This window comes from Microcaecilia unicolor, chromosome 3 (assembly GCF_901765095.1).
Source record: "Microcaecilia unicolor chromosome 3, aMicUni1.1, whole genome shotgun sequence".
In the NCBI taxonomy this organism is placed as follows: Eukaryota; Metazoa; Chordata; class Amphibia; order Gymnophiona; family Siphonopidae; genus Microcaecilia; species Microcaecilia unicolor.
The window spans coordinates 526,332,432-526,350,311 of NC_044033.1; the positions used below are offsets into that span (position 1 = coordinate 526,332,432).

Consider the following 17,880-nt stretch of genomic DNA (forward strand, 5'->3'; position numbering starts at 1 on the left):
TCCCTCCATAAGTTTTCAATGGGATTAAGGTCTGGTGACTGGCTAGGCCACTCCATGACCCTAATGTGCTTCTTCCTGAGCCACTCCTTTGTTGCCTTGGCTGTATGTTTTGGGTCATTGTCGTGCTGGAAGACCCAGCCACGACCCATTTTTAAGGCCCTGGCGGAGGGAAGGAGGTTGTCACTCAGAATTGTACGGTACATGGCCCCATCCATTCTCCCATTGATGCGGTGAAGTAGTCCTGTGCCCTTAGCAGAGAAACACCCCCAAAACATAACATTTCCACCTCCATGCTTGACAGTGGGGACGGTGTTCTTTGGGTCATAGGCAGCATTTCTCTTCCTCCAAACACGGCGAGTTGAGTTCATGCCAAAGAGCTCAATTTTTGTCTCATCTGACCACAGCACCTTCTCCCAATCACTCTCGGCATCATCCAGGTGTTCACTGGCAAACTTCAGACGGGCCATCACATGTGCCTTCCGGAGCAGGGGGACCTTGCGGGCACTGCAGGATTGCAATCCGTTATGTCGTAATGTGTTACCAATGGTTTTCGTGGTGACAGTGGTCCCAGCTGCCTTGAGATCATTGACAAGTTCCCCCCTTGTAGTTGTAGGCTGATTTCTAACCTTCCTCATGATCAAGGATACCCCACGAGGTGAGATTTTGCGTGGAGCCCCAGATCTTTGTCGATTGACAGTCATTTTGTACTTCTTCCATTTTCTTACTATGGCACCAACAGTTGTCTCCTTCTCGCCCAGCGTCTTACTGATGGTTTTGTAGCCCATTCCAGCCTTGTGCAGGTGTATGATCTTGTCCCTGACATCCTTAGACAGCTCCTTGCTCTTGGCCATTTTGTAGAGGTTAGAGTCTGACTGATTCACTGAGTCTGTGGACAGGTGTCTTTCATACAGGTGACCATTGCCGACAGCTGTCTGTCATGCAGGTAACGAGTTGATTTGGAGCATCTACCTGGTCTGTAGGGGCCAGATCTCTTACTGGTTGGTGGGGGATCAAATACTTATTTCCCTCTGCAGAATGCAAATAAATTCATATACTTTCCACAATGTGATTTTCCGGATTTAATTTGTGATGTGCTATCTCTCACTGTTACCAATAACCTACCCTTCAATTATGGGCTGCTCATGTCTTTGTCAGTGGGCAAACTTACAAAATCAGCAAGGGATCAAATACTTATTTCCACCACTGTATATATATATATATCACGTCAGACTCACAGAAACAGAAGCCTGCGCAGCCTTCTACATGGAATGTTGCTAGTGGAATAGCAACATTCCATGTAGAATCTCCAATATATATATATATAATCACTGGAAAGTTTTTGAAAAATTGGCATTGCGTTTGGCCATCCTCCAATTTTCAGGTAGAGCAGACAATTTTAATAAGTTACAGATTGCTAATAGTAGATTTGCAATTTCCTTTTTGAGCTATTTCAGTACTCTAGGGTGTATACCATCCAGTCCAGGTGATTTACTGCTCTTTAGCTTGTGAATTTGGTTTGTTACATCTTCAAGGTTCACCAAGATTTGTTTCAGTTCTTCCGATCATCACCTTCAAATATCATTTCTAGCATGGGTAGTGACCTTATATCTTCCTCAGCAAACACTGAAGCAAAGAAATGATTAAAATTGTTTGCTTTACCTGAAAATTGGAGAATGGTCAAACGCAATGCCAATTTTTTTAAAAGGTTTCAGAGATGATCCAGGAAATTACAGACCAGTAAGCCTGACACCAGTGCCAAACAAAATACTAGAAAATATTATCAAGAACAAAATTACTGGACACATAGACATAGCATAACGAGAGAGAGTCAACATGGATTTAGCCAAGGAAGGTCTTGCCTCAACAAGATGTGAACAACTATGTGGATAAAGATGAAACAGTTGTGATTTTCACCCAGTGTACCATGGATAGTCCGCAGGTGTGCCACGGGACTCTCAGTGGCTGCGGTGGGGGGGCAAGGATCCCCAAGCCCTGCCAACTGAAGATGGCCCTGAAAGCTCCCAGAAGCTCCTAAACACATTTCCACCAGCACAGATACTTGTAGTTTGTAATGTACACTGCAACTATACACTTTAGATTGATGTCCCTCTTTCATATTTGAATTTGGAAAATTTTAGCGGAAGTGCATTTCATTGCAAATGAATCAAATTCTGAGCTAGTTCAGTTAGAATAAGTTTGTGAATGCACATTTTAATTAGGGCTGCATATTGATTAAATTTGTAATCGCGATTAATGGTATGTCATTTATTTTCTTTCCCACTGCATCTTCTTGTGACTCTGAGCTAGAGAATGACACGGGGACAAAGTCTGTCCCTGCCCTGTCCCCGTGGGTTCTGTCTCCATCCCCGCCCCGTCCCCGCAGGTTCTGTCTCTATCCTTGCCCCATCCCTGCAGGCCCTGTCTCTGTCCCCGCCCCGTCCTTTCTCCTTCCCCATGGGCTCTGTCCTCATCTGCAGAAGCCTCGAACAATTATGATTTTATATTTAAATCTTTTTATTAAAGTAGAAAAAGGAACAATATGCTGTGCAACTATTGTGTATAAATTACAAATAGAAAAACAATAACAGTGAGCAGCTATAATAAACCCTTCACACCACCACCCTCTACCCTTCTAACCCCAACAATAGCTGATTTCTACTACCCCAGTGAATGCTAATCCACCCTATTAAAATGTCCAGCGGTACAAAATACAACCTGTTCTGTATGCCCTAGAGGGGAGAAGTCTAGCTCTCCTGCCTTCCACAGTCCTTCCTGAAATAGAAGTTGTCTTCTTTTTTTTTTTTTATTTGTACCCCGCACTTTTTCCCACTCATGGCAGGCTCAATGCGGCAGGCAATGGAGGGGCGGGAAGGGAAGGGAGATTTGGGGGGTAACAAGGGTTGGGGGTACAGGGGGGGAAGGGATGGGTAGAGAAGAGAAGGGAATCGAACTCAGTTCCCCAGGACCAAAGTCCACCACCCTAACCACTAGACCACTCCTCCACTCTTAGAAGATGTGCTGGTAGCAGGATGTACAGGATCCCCCATGCAAATTTTGCTAGTTGTGGCCAGTATGTTTGCTTGTTTTTCCAAAAAATAAAAATATCGTTGTCTGCATCACTCAAACATAAATAATAGTCCAGTTCATTAACAGGCTTCAAAGTAGAAAATGACATAGAGACAAAGTTTGTCCCCGTCCCCGTGGGATCTGTCCTCGCCCCATCCCCGCAAGCTCTGTCCCCATTCCCATGGTTAGTGCGGGTCCTCATCCCCGTGTCATTCTGTACTCTCAACAAGTCACATAACCCTCCATTGCCCAGAATCACAAGGAACTGCAGTGGTAAAAAATAGCATCCCTCTAATCACGCGATTAATCACGATTATACATTTTAATCATAATGCAGCCATAAATAAAGAATAAAAAGTAATGAAAGATAAGAAATACAATATACAAATTGATGAAGCTAAAACAGCATGCAGAATCGCTATGAACAGCCTTACAGTTTTCACATCCTACTTCAGAAAAGCAGCCCAAATTTTAATGTGTTATTTTCTCTAATTTACATATTGAATCTGCTATTGAGCAAGTTAAAGAGCGCTCCTTCATTCTTTTGCGCTTTGTCCAAAAATTGTTTTTCTTCTCTGGGTCAGGATAAGTGAAGTGCCAGTCAAAGCTGTTGTTGAAGTCTCTTTCTCCTGCAGTTGACTGCTTTTTTTTCTCATTTTTTTAGGAGTCTTACATTTTTTATGTTGGTTTCTATTTTATTTTTGTTACATTTGTACCGTGCGCTTTCCCACTCAGCAAGCTCAATGCAGCTTACATGGGGCAATGGAGGGTTAAGTGACTTGCCCAGAGTCACAAGGAGCTGCCTGTGCCTGAAGTGGAAATCGAACTCAGTTCCTCAGGACCAAAGTCCACCACCCTAACCACTAGGCCACTCCTCCACTGTTGCTACTATTTGAGATTCTACATGGAATGTTGCTATTCCACTAACAACATTCCATGTAGAAGTCGGCCCTTGCAGATCACCAATGTGGCCGCGCAGGCTTCTGCTTCTGTGAGTCTGACGTCCTGCACATACGTGCAGGACGTCACACTCATAGAAACAGAAGCCTGCGCAGCCTTCTACATGGAATGTTGCTAGTGGAATAGCAACATTCCATGTAGAATCTCTAATAGTAGCAACATTCCATGTAGAATCTCCAATAGTAGCAATAGAACCTCAAATAGTAGCAACATTCCATGTAGAATCTCCAATAGTAGCAACAGAATCTCCAATAGTCACAACATTCCATGTAGAATCTCCAATAGTAGCAACAGAACCTCAAATAGTGGCAAACATTCCATGTAGAATCTCCAATAGTATCTATTTTATTTTTGTTACATTTGTACCCTGCGCTTTCCCACTCATGGCAGGCTCAGTGCGGCTTACATATTATATACAGGTACTTATTTGTACCTGGGGCAATGGAGGGTTCAACATGATGTTGGCTCCCCGCTGGTTTTATGTATTTCAAATGCTCCCCCTGTACTTGAGGAGACGGGTGGAGCAGTTGCTGAACAGGGAGATACAACTTTTTCTTTGGAGAGGGAAGCGCCGCAGACTCCCTGTGATAATTTTCCAGAAGCCAAGAACACATGGAGGCTTGGGCCTTCTTAATATGAGGTATTTGACCATATCTAGCTCCATGAGGCATATACAAGACTGGCTGATGGATGGGACGTCCTTCTCGGTGACCCATGTGGAGGTCTCACTCTCTCCTACAGCGCACATCAGTTGGCTTCTGCATACCATCCCAGGGAAAACTGATATGCTATTACATCATAACCCTCTTCTCTTATCGGTGAGGGCAACCTGAAGGAGGTTATGCAGACGCCACCATTTTTCAGCAGCAACTACACCTTTTTTAGCGTTGTTTCATAACCCTGATTTCCCCGCAGGAACTAGTTCCCCAGTGTTTGCCAGATGGAGGAGGCTAGGAATCTATTATCTAAGCCAGCTTCTTACGGAGGAAGGTAGAACTGCAACGAGAATTCCAGATTCAGCTTACAGATCATTTTGCATATATGCAGCTACATCATTATGTTACATCCCTGGGATGGAGTACTTTAAGTGAGGACGTACAGGACACTCTGAACACAGGATCCCGAAATAGGGTACCACTGAAATATCATCATCGGTATTTGCTAGATTCCACAGAAGACTTGGATTATAAGAGGCTAGCACAAAACTGGACCAGTGACTTAAACATGCAGATAACAGCAGATCTGGTTCAGAGATATGTGCTGAACATACAACGAGACTCACTCTTTTCACGACATTGAGAACTACAATATAAATTTGCGCTGAGGCTTCACATATCTCCGAGCCGTGCCCGTCGAGCAACAATCAGCTCTTCAAGTGTGTGCCCAATTTGTAATACGGCACAAGCATCATTGGGCCATATGTTTTGGACATGTCCATATGTTGCTCGTTTTTGGTCTCATCTACTTAAAGTAGTTCATGATCCTCTGATTCTGTTCAACAAATACCAATACCCCTCACGGGCCTCATCGCAGTTTCGCTGTTTTTTTAAGTAGAGGAGTGTGGTAGCCGTGTTAGTCCACTCTTAAGGTTATCAATAGAAATCAAACAAAATAAAACATGGAAAAGAAAATAAGATGATACCTTTTTTATTGGACATAACTTAATACATTTCTTGATTAGCTTTCGAAGGTTGCCCTTCTTCCTCAGATCGGAAATAAGCAAATGTGCTAGCTGACAGTGTATATAAGTGAAAACATTCAAGCATTACTATGACAGTCTGACAGGGTGGGAGGATGGGGGTGGGTCGGAGGTATGCATGGGGACATCAAAGCATATCATTGATATTCTAACAGGATGGGTGTGGATAGGTGAGGGGTGGGGTGATCAACAGAGAAATACAGCTTTATGGTTTATAATGGGCTAGGAACCCCAGATCCTTGTTAAGTCCTTTCTGTTGGGTGTTAAAATATTCAATCATTCTGACTTCAAAGGTCTTACGTTCTTGTATGGTTTTAAAGTTACCTTTGAGGATTCTCACTGTGAAATCACTGGTACAGTGTCCTGGTCCTATAAAATGTTGCCCAACAGGCGTGGGAACCCTACTGGCACCAGTATTGTTCATATGATGTCTATGTAAATTGAATCTTGTCTTAAGCATCTGGCCTGTTTCTCCAATATAGCATCCTTTGTTACATTTTTTACACTGAATGATATATACCACATTGGAAGATGAGCAAGTGAAACATCCCTTTATGTTGAATATCTTTCCTTTGTGGATGACTTTGGGGTCCTGTGAAATATTTTGGCATAGTTTGCAACTGGATAAATTACAGGGAAGTGTGCCCTTCTGTTCCTTTTCAGTCTGTGATGGAAGTTTACTTCTGATTAGCTTGTGTTTTAAGTTGGGTGGTTGTCGGAAGGCCAGTACTGGTGGGGATGGGAATATCTCTTTCAGTAATTCATCCTCCTGGAGTATAGGTTGTAGATATCTTATGATTTTCCTCAGTTTTTCCAGCTGTTTTTTTAAGAAAGTGATCCTAATAGGGAAAAAAGTCATCCTGCTTTGCTGGTGAGAGACTTGGGCACCAACTTTTCACATGTGGCGTACTCACATGATAGAGCTGCGGAACTTAGAGCGCTGTGGAATTAAAGACATTTCCTCAAAGGAAGGGAAAAAATTTCAACGAACTTGGGAAAAATTCTGGGACACTTTGTAGTCGTAGTCTTAATTGAGAGTAATAATGTCTCCCTGTAGTGAACCCTGAGTACCGGAATGTTAATGGGGAGGGTGGGGCGGGAAGGGAAGGGAGATTTGGGGGGTAACAAGGGTTGGGGGTACAGGGGGGGAAGGGATGGGTAGAGAAGAGAAGGGAAGCAGATGGAAACTTCATTCTGTAGGTGATGTTTGTAATTATACTGTACATGTTCTGGTGCTACAGTTGAATAAAAATGATTGAAACATTAAAAAAACAAAATTTTGTTATGTACCAGCCACTTCCTAAAGGTATAGAATATGGTATAGGATTGAAACAAAACAAATATCAGAGAAAATATTTATTCACTAAACATGTAATTAAACTCTGGAATTTATTCCCAGAGAATGTGGTAAAAGCAGTTAGTTTAGCATGGTTTAAAAAAAGGTTTAGATAACCGTTCATAAGCCATTATTAAGATGGACTTGGAAAAATCCACTGCTTATTTCTAGGATAATATTTGTTTTACTGTTCAGGATCTTGGATTGGCTACTGTTGGAAACAGGATTCTGGGCTTGATGGACTTTCAGTCTGTCCCAGTATGGCAATGCTAATGTACTTTTGTTCTTAACTGGAAGTCATTCTGTGTAAATGAACTTTCAGCTGATGTGGTGACTGGATTAAGCTAAATGTCATCATGTAATCTGAATATTGTTTTGCTACTGTTTTGTTTGACCTCGTTTTCGTCCTCCTTGGGCTATTCCATATGGAGGATTGAACGTACTAAGTTCATCCAGAAGATTCTGAATGGTTTTTCTTACTTCCATTGTCACCCAGTCCCAGGGGGGTCTGGTCTGGGCAGGCATCAGCAGGCGTAATTCAAAACTGATCCCCATGACCACTGCTTTCTGTCTCTCTAGGTCTAGGTGTATTCTGGGCCATTTATGTTCCCACATATAGTCTATTAGAATCTATCAGTATTTTGTGCACAAAATGAGTGTCTGGTGTGTGTTTAGTTTAGTTAGTAAAATAAGTGACAGGTAAGGAATACTTGAAAATGAAGACAGAGAGAGGTTTCGGATAGAAGGCATTTATTCTTACCAAAGTTTCAAATTAATACAGACATCGGATGGATTCTGGGTTCAATGGCACAGCGCTCTGCCGTCTGAGATGCGTTGGGGACGACTCCGAACTTAAGCCAAAATCACCCTTCTTTTATACTCTCATCTCTCTATTGAAGTCTATGGCAGCACCTATTTTGGGACCTGTTTTTTTCAAATATTTCTCAATTTCTGCGGTTAAACTGTCGCGTCCTGCCATCTGTGCATTTTGTACCCAGCTCTTCCGTTCCATGTATTTCACAAGGTTGCAACATTTTCCGGTAATATCAACATGTTTTTTTGGAACAAACTGTTTTTTGCGGTTACTAACATTTTTTCTGTTGAGATACCAGTTTCACATAATGTTTTTGCAACACCTCTCATCACATCTTCTGATCTCTGTATCATTTTATACATTAATATAAACAATTGACTCCATTTTGAAAGCCACATTTTTTTTCCATTTTATCCATCATTCTTTCATTTCAGGTGCTATATATTATTTGAATATTGTACCTATACCTGTTTGTGTCAAGACTCTTTGTTCTGACCTGCTTTCTGCAGATTATCTAATATTATTTCATTCGTTAGTTATTTTGCCTAGTCAGTTCTTTATCAGATGTTTTAGGCCCTGTGGCTCTGTCCATCACTATTCCAGTGGTAGATCTAAAACCAGGCCATATATTAACATTCCCCTCTTCACCCTATCCCATAGGGTGACACCAGGGTAAATATACCATGGTACCATCCATTCCAGAAGGTATCCTACAAGGCCATAAAATTTTCTGAGTCTCAGTGCAAACTGGTACAGTCTGAGTTATTTGGTTTCTGATTACCATTCTGGCACCACTTCAATTATTTCAATCATTTCTACTTATCAATATCTATGGTTATACAAAAACTACTATACTTCTACCCTTTAACATGCAAATTCTATCTTATTCTTACCTATTTAATCATTAATTCTTTGGTTATATACTGATTATATCTTATCTTATAAAGCTTTATATGGTTAAATTGTATCCCTGTGTGTGCTATTACCTGATTATACAGATGCAGACATTTCTCTAGTGTCTCTAGCAGTTGCATAGCGATTGGTCCTTCTCAGAGGGAGATAGTCCAATGTGTCATCCCCTGTGGTGTTGGGAAGGAGATTTTCGTACAGGGCATATTGTCCTGCTGTTGTCTTTTTCGTGATTGCGGTTTCAATTAAGCGTTCTACTAAGCCTCTAGCACAAGGGATTATGCAACGCCCTACAAGCACAAAAATTGCTACCACTATGATTATCGTTGTGGCAGCTGAAATGATAAATGTCTTCCATTTACCAAAAGCTTTATCCATCCAACCAGTCCAGGATGTATCAACGCCAGAATTCTCTGCCAATTCTTGTGACAGTGAGGTCAAGCCTTCCAACGCTCTGGTGATTGATCCATCTGGAGCTGTATTGTTGGGGATAAAGGTGCAACACTGTGTACCTATTTTATGGCACACTCCGCCCTCTGCTGCCAGAAGTTGGTCAAGTACTAATCTGTTTTCCAACGTCATCCGGCTAGTGGCGTCTAATTGCGCTGCAATTCCTTGAACTGCATCCCTGGTATAATTGACAAATCTCTGCTGGTTGTAATATATATAGTTTATCCAGTCTACATTTTTATTTATCGTCGCCCACCAAAAGAAGGCAGATTCGAATCCTGCAGCTATTTGGTTTCTGGCTTTGAACTCATCAGGAACCCCTCTTGGAACTCCAATTGCATCTATATAGACCCGATCATCAAAAGATCCAGGCATTGCATTTCTCTTCACTCGTGAGGAAGAGCTGCTATGAGGAGGGAGCAAAGATGCTATGATGATTGGAATTACCAATTTTACTAGGGCACATCTGCCTGTCCAACTTCTGTGGAGGGTATGGTGGATAGTATAGGTTCCACAATACCACCATATGTCTGCTCTAGCCTGCGAAAAGTTTGTGAGATTTAGATTTCGTAGAGTTCCTTGTCCTAGGGTTGTATTACAATTGGTCAAATTACCAAGAAACCGTGTGTTTCTCACCCCATATCGTTCCAGACATGTATGATATCTGGTAGCAGGATCTGGAATCCTGAATGCAGGTGGAACCCTCAGCCGAGGGGGTAAGTAAGGGTGGTGCTTGTCAAGATGTTGACAAGACTGATTGACTTCGTTTTTTACCTGCAATAATTCTAACATACACCAAAATCCATCTGGATCATTTTGGAGATCCAAAGGGAAAGGAACTACAGTTGGTTCTGCTCTTGCATGGGCACAAAAATAACAATTAGAGACATTCAAACTCTTTGTAGTATAATGCGCCCATTCGAGCCATAGGTTTGTTTCTCCAAATCCTGTTTCTAATGCTATCAAATGTTTAGAATTGTTAATTGGCACAATCTGGTAAGGAATCTTTACTTCTGGGATTTTTGTTGGCATCAAAGGATTCGCTTCAGTTTGGGCTGGAGGTGGAATAATTTTGAATTTTCCAATGGGATCTCTACCTGTGGCATCAATTCCTAAGGAATAAGTTCTGTATGTAACAGCCGTTACTCCTCTGAAAGTGATAGCCACTTGATTACATTTAGTCATTGGACAAAGGCCAGTCCATCGCAATTTCATGATGGAAATGCTCTTTTTTAGATCTGGAATCTCACTACCTGAGTAGGGAACCCATGAACCTGTGTACCACCATACTTGTGCCCAACTTCCGCAATTGGAGAAGGGACACAGGTATACCTCAAAAGCTGACAAATATTGCTGTACCGGATGTTCCCCACACATTGTGTAAGCACACACATCAAGGGTTATTGTGGTTGTGTCCTTGGTAGTGGGTAATGTTATTTCGTAGGTGGTAATAAATTGTTGTAGGAAACTTTCTAGATTCTGTGTTCCTTGTATCGTGGGCATGGTGAGCATACACAACAGGAGGACTAAGGACTTCATGTTGGCAGTTTTCATGGTTAAATGTAAGATGTGGACTGTACCAAAGGTAATTGGCGGTTAATGAAAATGAGTAACACAATAAATCCTAGGGTCCTAACCAGAACTGTAATTGCTATAATTAATATTCCTAGGTATACCAAAGATTGATATATCATTAGGAAGAATTTGGGTTGGGTTGGTAAATTCTAACGACTGGGTAGGGTGGGTAAATTCTAACAGCTCCTCTTTCAGGAGTGTCGGGGATAACAAAAAGACTGTATACTTCCAAAGGTCCCAATCCAACCTCTCTAATGAACACAAAGGGTATCCAATCAGTGCCCAGTACGGCGTATGTGATAATCCAAAAATCTACAACGTCACCAGTTGCTGGTCTTATTAGGAGGTCGTCGGTTTGTTCTATTTGTAAACCTAAAGTTCCTCCAAACAATATCACAGTGTCTGTAACCGTTCGGCTAGGACCTAGTGTCCAATTCTCAAACAAAGGTTCACACAATGTCAGATAGCGGGTGAAGGGGTCCCAATTGGGATCGTCTTCTGGAGCTGGGTCCCAATGAGGATGTATTAACTCTCTTAAATCAAAAAGGTACTCTGGGGGTTCAGGGATTAAGTGTACACCTATACTAAAAGGCGATGGTGGGGGAGAATCAGGTGGAGAGGGCGGGTTATCTGGTAAATTCTGGGACATATATTGATGGTTACTTAAGGATGATGAGCTATCTGGGAGGTCGAGTGGCTGGGATGGTGATGTTTGGAGTGGCTAAAGTAGTATTCGTGGGAGGAGGAGCGTCACTAGGAGGAACCAGAGAATAAGGAGGAGGGGTGGGTCGTAATTCAAGCAAGGTAATATTATCCTCAAAAGTAGTTGTAAGATTGGGGACAATATGGACCGAGCTACTGATATTATTGGGAACAGTTGTAGAATGCAAAACAGGAGAATCAGTGAGGACAGGAGTAGTCGCAGAGGTTTCAATAGGCTCTGGAGGATAGCCAGTTGAAAAGTCTGTCGTGGCAGATGTGTCTGCCCAGGGGGTGGGATGACTGGGGGCAATGGGACCTATCTTTGAGGTCGTCTGGGGGGATCTGTATCCAAACAGGCGTGTAAATGCGGTGTATTGTTGGGGCTCTGTGTAGGCTGCTGTAGTGAGTGGTGGAGCAGGAGTAGATGTAAGTACCGAAGTAGTTACAAGTACTGCTGGAGTAGTTGAAAGTACAGAAGTAGTTGCAAGTACTACTGGGGTAGTTACAAGTACCGAGGTAGTTGCAAGTACCGTGGCGTTTCCGGCTGGCAAGGTAACGTTGCCAGTGGGAAAGGCAGTAAGTGTGATCCAAAGATCCAGGAGGTTACTGTCAGCAGTATAGGTAAACAGGGTAGTGAAAAACAAAACCAAACCTATACAAAGTAGGATGATGCACACAAGTCCAACAGCAAACAATCGAGCAGATGGAAAGCAGAAGAAGAGGGTGTATTGATGTAACACCGTCACTGCTGCTGAGACAACGCTCGGACGGGTGCTGGTTCCGTCCGTGTCGTCAGGATTGGTGTCGCCTTCCAAATAAGTGTCGTCGAAGTCGTTCGACCAATGGGAATTGGTTTCAGATACCTGCTCAGAGTGACACTTATCAACAGGGTAAAGTCCAATGTCCAGTGGGTCTGGTGGATCAGGTTCCTTGATATTATCGAGGGCAGCAAGGTTCTCAGCAGTTGGTTCCCTGCGGAGACTCTTACTAGCGGGGGAGGGTGGTGGTATCAACACTTTCACAGGAGTGGTTGGAAAGGGTGGTATTGGAATAGGAACTTTATGTAGAGAAATAGTCTGTAAGGGAATGAGTTCTTCAGGAGTGAAAATCGGCGGAAATTGCTGTGGCATTTATCTGGCTTGATTCGGGAAGTACAAATGTAGAATGTCAAGCAGCTCACAGATGTTGCTGTGCAGATTCTGTACTGTGGAAACCGCAACAGACTCTTGTTCTTCCGGATTCAATTGTCCTGCTAAGTTGCGGATTTGGGTGAGATCTTCTGCAAGGTTACGGATTCGGATGAGACGGATGCGAAGATCAACGTATGGAAGTGGGAGTGCTGGAACAGTTGGAGGAAGAGGTGAGGACGGCAACTCAAACACAGGTTCCAATACAGGTGGTTGTTCTGCTGGTGACTCTGGAGAATCGGCGAAGGCTTGGATGACTATGTCAGCCAGATCAAGGAGGTGGGATTCAGGAGATGGATGGTCTAAGTTGATTAAGTGGTTAAGTCTTTGGTCGAGTTGGTCAAGATGGTTCAAGAGTGTTGGATGTGGGGTCGGTGGTCTTGGGCTCAGTGGTGGTGGAGATGGAGTTTGTGGTGGGACTGGTCTCTCCAGTGACTGTTGTGCTGGAAACATCAATGGAAACATCCAGGAGGCCTGATTGGGTATTTGGATAGGCGCGGATATCTTTCAGATGGACCCAGGATGTGTGGTCCTCAAGCTTGGCAGCTGTGGCTGACAGAGCTTCTATCTTGAAGGGCCCAACGTAGATGGGATCTCGCCAGGTCTTGTGCGTGTAATAACGCCGGTGCACTAGATCGCCCACTTTATAAGGGGGGGATCTATTGGCATCACAATCCCCTCTTCTGTCCGAAATGGCCTGTGGAATTGAGGACAGAGAACTTACAATAGTCTGCAAGATATCCCAATATACTGAGTATTGATCGGGTACTTGAGTGTCTGGATTGCCAGGTAGGAGTCGCATCTGGCGACCTGTACATAATTGGAACGGCGTCAGTTTAAGGGAAGAGGATGGAGTGGCACGGAGAGATAACAGTGCCAAAGGGAGGGCATCAAGCCAATTCTTTATCCCATTTGCCATAAGCTGACGCATTTTTGTTTTAAGCAATCCATTGTATCTTTCAACCAAACCATTACTGGTGGGTTTGTAAACACAGACAGTTCTATGTGTAATACCGAGTGCTGGAAGGAGGTTCTGCAGGAGTTCATTCACAAAGTGTGTACCATTATCTGTGGTAATTTTGCCAGGAATACCAAATCGAGGAATAATTTCATTACACAGTGACTGTGCCATGGTTTGTGCGGTTTCTCTAGTGCAAGGGAAAGCTTCCACCCACTTAGAGAAACTGTCCACGCAGACAAGCAGATACCGTTTACCACGCACAGGTGTCTGCATATCTGTGAAATCAATATACCAATGTTGGCCAGGTCCCTGGACAACAGGCAAATGACCGGAAGGGATGACAGGTCCTCGTTTAGGTGTATACAGAAAACATTTGTAGCAATTATGAACTACGGTGTGACACATGGGCATCATTTGGGGAGCCCATAGCTTGGAAGACAATTGATCATACAGTGTATTAGCATTTAAATGTAAAGGATAATGGAGGGCATGCAAAAGAAGGGATAAAACATGCTGTGAAACACATAATTGACCATTAGGATGGGTCCAAAGACCATTTGGATTAAGAAAACATCCAGCTTGCTTCCACAAAGTGAGTTCTGCTTGTGAAAGTGAGGAAGTGAGGGTAGTAGAGAAGTCTGAGGTTAGGGATTCAGGGGGAGGGGACGTAACAGGGGGCTCTGATTCAGGAGATAGTAAGGAGGTTATGGCAGGAGGTGCAGGGAAAATAGGTGGGGTGTTTGGAGAGGAGGATTCAGAGTGTGTGGAGTCTGAAGGAGTAGAAGGAGGTGTGTCAAGGGGAGGCACTTCGGTTGCAACAATTACCGGAAGCGCCACATCAGTAGGGGACTCAGAAGGAAGGCTGGAAAAGGAAGTGACCTCACGGGCTAGTTCATCAGCAGCATGGTTCCCATTAATGGCGAAAGAAAAAACTGTCTCCTGATGAGCTTTAATCCAGGAGATACTGGTGCGGAGGCCTTTTTGATGGCGCTTCTCCAACGCATCAAAAAGTGCAGTCCACAAAGGTAAGTGACTGAGAGGTTGTCCCGTAGAGGAAATCATACCCCTCTGGTTCCATTTGCGAACATGGGAATGCAAGGAAGCAAAAACATAGTCTGAATCGGTGACAATGCTCAAATCAGAGTGTAGTGCTTTATACAGTAGGACTTATAAAACCGCTGCAAGTTCTGCGGTTTGGGCTGTAAATGCATCTGGTAACCGGAATTGTATAGGATCCAGAATGTGTTCTTCCGGTGTATAATGGAGGGCGGCAAAGCCAGCAACTCCGTTTTGCTGAGAACCATCTGTAAACCAAACCTCGCCACTCTGCAAGATTTCTGAATGCAGATGGAGGGATTCGGGAACAGACAATTGGGTAGTGCACTCATGGGGAAAGATTGCATTCTGTGCTGTCTCTGTTACAGTGAGTAATGGATCTAGGCGTTGAAGGTCAGTTAAAGTTAATGGGTGAATAGAGTGCACTACACTGAACAAAAGTACTTGATACTTTTGTAATCGGCAGACAGTCATGTGACTAATCTGTTTGTCCAACAGATATTTTACATCATGGGACGTGTGAAGAATCACCGGAAGGTGAGGAATGTAGCTGTATAATTTCGTGACAGCTGTGCTGGCGGCAACAAGGCCTTTCTCACAAGTGGCAAAGGCTCTTTCAACAGGGGAAAAAGTACCTGAAAGGTAACCACAGGCAAGATCATCATGTTCTTGAGTGATTAGGCAAGACCAAGTAGTCTCAGTATGCACGACCCAAAGGTGTACATCCTGAGAAACCTCAATAGTTGCCAATGGGGAGGAAAGCATAACATCTTTTACAAGAGCCATAAGATCTGATGTTTCCTGAGCTGTGAAGTTAATGGGTTCTCGTTTAATTTTCTGTTTACCTTGTAATTTCATATAAAATGGCTGTGTTCGAGCTGAATAATTGGGTATCCAAAGGCGACAAAAATTCAACATGCCAAGGACACCTCTGAGATCAGAAACAGTAGTGGGCATCCGCAAGGAGGATACATGTTGGAGAGTATCGGGACCTAGGCCCTTCTGACGGGGGCCTATGTGGTGTCCAAGGAAGGTAACATGTGTCTGAGCTACTTTTAATTTCTTTCTGTTAACTTTATAGCCTTTCGTAGCAAGAAAGCCAAGGAAGTCACAGGTGACCTGAACGCATGTGTCAAAGTCAGGGCAGGTAATGAGCATGTCGTCTACATATTGTACAATAGAGGTTTGTGGTGGGAGATCGTATCTGTACTGTTTAAATTCCTGTATGTGTCCTGCTAAAGTTTGAGAAAAGACTGTTGGACTGTCTGTAAATCCCTGGGGGAGACGGGTCCACTGATATGTTGTGTTATTGAATTGGAAAGCCGTTAGCGGACGGCTTACAGGGTCAAGGGTGATGGAAAAGAAGGCGTTGGATAGGTCAATGGTGGAATGATATGTCTGCAAAGAGATACTATTGAGGAGTGTAGTTGGGTTTTCCACGTTTGGAAATACCGCGTAAGTGAGGTCATTTAGCGCGCGTAAGTCTTGTACTATACGGAAGGCGCCAGGCTCTTTCTTTGGCACTGGGAATAATGGAGTATTGTATGGTGAATTACACTTTTCAATGATACCTTGCTGTAATAAGGAATCAATTTGTTCCTGAGCTCCAGCAATAACTTCAGGTTTTAGCGGATACTGGGCAATTTTAGGGCCTTTACAACCCGGTAGCAGCTGAATACGATGGGGAGGGCCTTTAACCTCACCATAGGGTTTCTCAGGTGTGGCCCAAAGAAAACTTGGTAGGTCATTCAGAGCGACCTCTATTTGTTTCTCAACCATAGAGGTGACAGCCATCATGAGTGAAGTGGTTTCATTAGGGGAAGGATCAAAATGAATCTCAAAGTGAAATAATGTTAACAAATCTCTCCCAAGTAAATTGACAGGGCATAATGGAGCATATAAAAAGGGAGCAGATAGTTGTTGATCCGCATAGGTAATTGGCAAGGGCTCAAGCAGGGGTGTGTCTGTAGGGACACCATCAAATCCTGTGGTGGTAATATTGTTAGGGGAAACTTTAAGAAGATAAATAAGCAGCGGCATGGGATATCTGGTTATTGCAGTCACCATTCTGACACTATGAGGAACCAGGTTTGTCCTTATTAGAAAGCTTAATAGAAATATAATTTAATAGTCCAAGGACACAAAGGTGAGGCATAGAGAAACAGTCTGTCGCCGGAAGCCCTCTAACGCTGTGGTTTGTCTTCCGCAGGATTTGGCCGAAGGAATGTCCATGTTTACAGGAGAAGAGGAAATCTTTGCCTTTCATCGAACGCTATCCCGACTCACACAAATGCAAACTGAACAGTATTGGAAGGATGGTGACAGAAGCCAAAACTAGCTGTAGAATGAAGAACTTGAGAAGAAATGCAGTTTATGAAGGAAACATCCAGAATAGAACTGCTGTGGATATGGATGGGATTATTACTTACTACACATTATCTTAGAGGACCATTTACTCTTCTCTATCCGTGTCGCAACAAATGTTTGCACAGATTTAGGAAATATTCATATTACTAGCAAGGATATATTATACTTCCGTTGTCTGAGTTCAAGCTTTATTTTATTGTGTTTTTCCTCCAAAACAGAGAACAAATTCTGTGCCCGGGGATACTGCAGAGCAGGAATCCTAAATCTGGCCTGGAGCACCCCAGCCGGTCATGTTTCTTCCTGAAGAGGAAACTGCATATTTTCTTTCTTCCTCCAAACTGACTACCTGTTCCTCAGATCCTATTCCCACCCATCTACTTAGTACCAGGGGCGTAGCTAGGTGGGAGCATGGGCCCCCGCAGATTTAGCCCTGGCCCCCCCCTGCTTTCACACAAACCCCGCCACCAACCCTCCCCCGCCACATTCAGCCGCCGTCATCAGGTACCTTTGCTGGCAGGGGTCCCCAACCCCCGCCAGCCGAAGTCTTCTTCAGCGCCGGTCTCCAGCGCGTTGCGTTGCTGATCTGGACGTCAGGACTCACAGAAACAGAATCCAGATCAGCGAACGTGTCAGACTTGGAGACCGGTGCTGAAGGGCACTTCGGCTGGCGGGGTTTGGGGACCCCCGCCAGCAAAGGTACCTGACGGCGGCGGCCGAATGTGGTGGGGGGGGTGAAAGCAGGGGGGCCAGAGCTAAATCTGCAGGGGCCATGCTCCCACGTAGCTGCGCCCCTGGCAG

General features: G+C 43.7%; 1 protein-coding gene across 1 annotated transcript in view; it reads left to right on the plus strand.

Annotated features, from left to right (window-relative positions):
• AFG1L (AFG1 like ATPase) overlaps window positions 1–17,327 on the plus strand; it is a 350,420-nt gene extending 333,093 nt beyond the window's left edge. Inside the window, exon 13 of the mRNA XM_030195195.1 lies at window positions 16,925–17,327. Coding sequence (XP_030051055.1) covers window positions 16,925–17,053 — 129 coding nt within the window. The 3' untranslated portion in view covers window positions 17,054–17,327. The remainder of the gene's footprint in view (window positions 1–16,924) is intronic.
• Window positions 17,328–17,880: the final 553 nt, after the last annotated feature.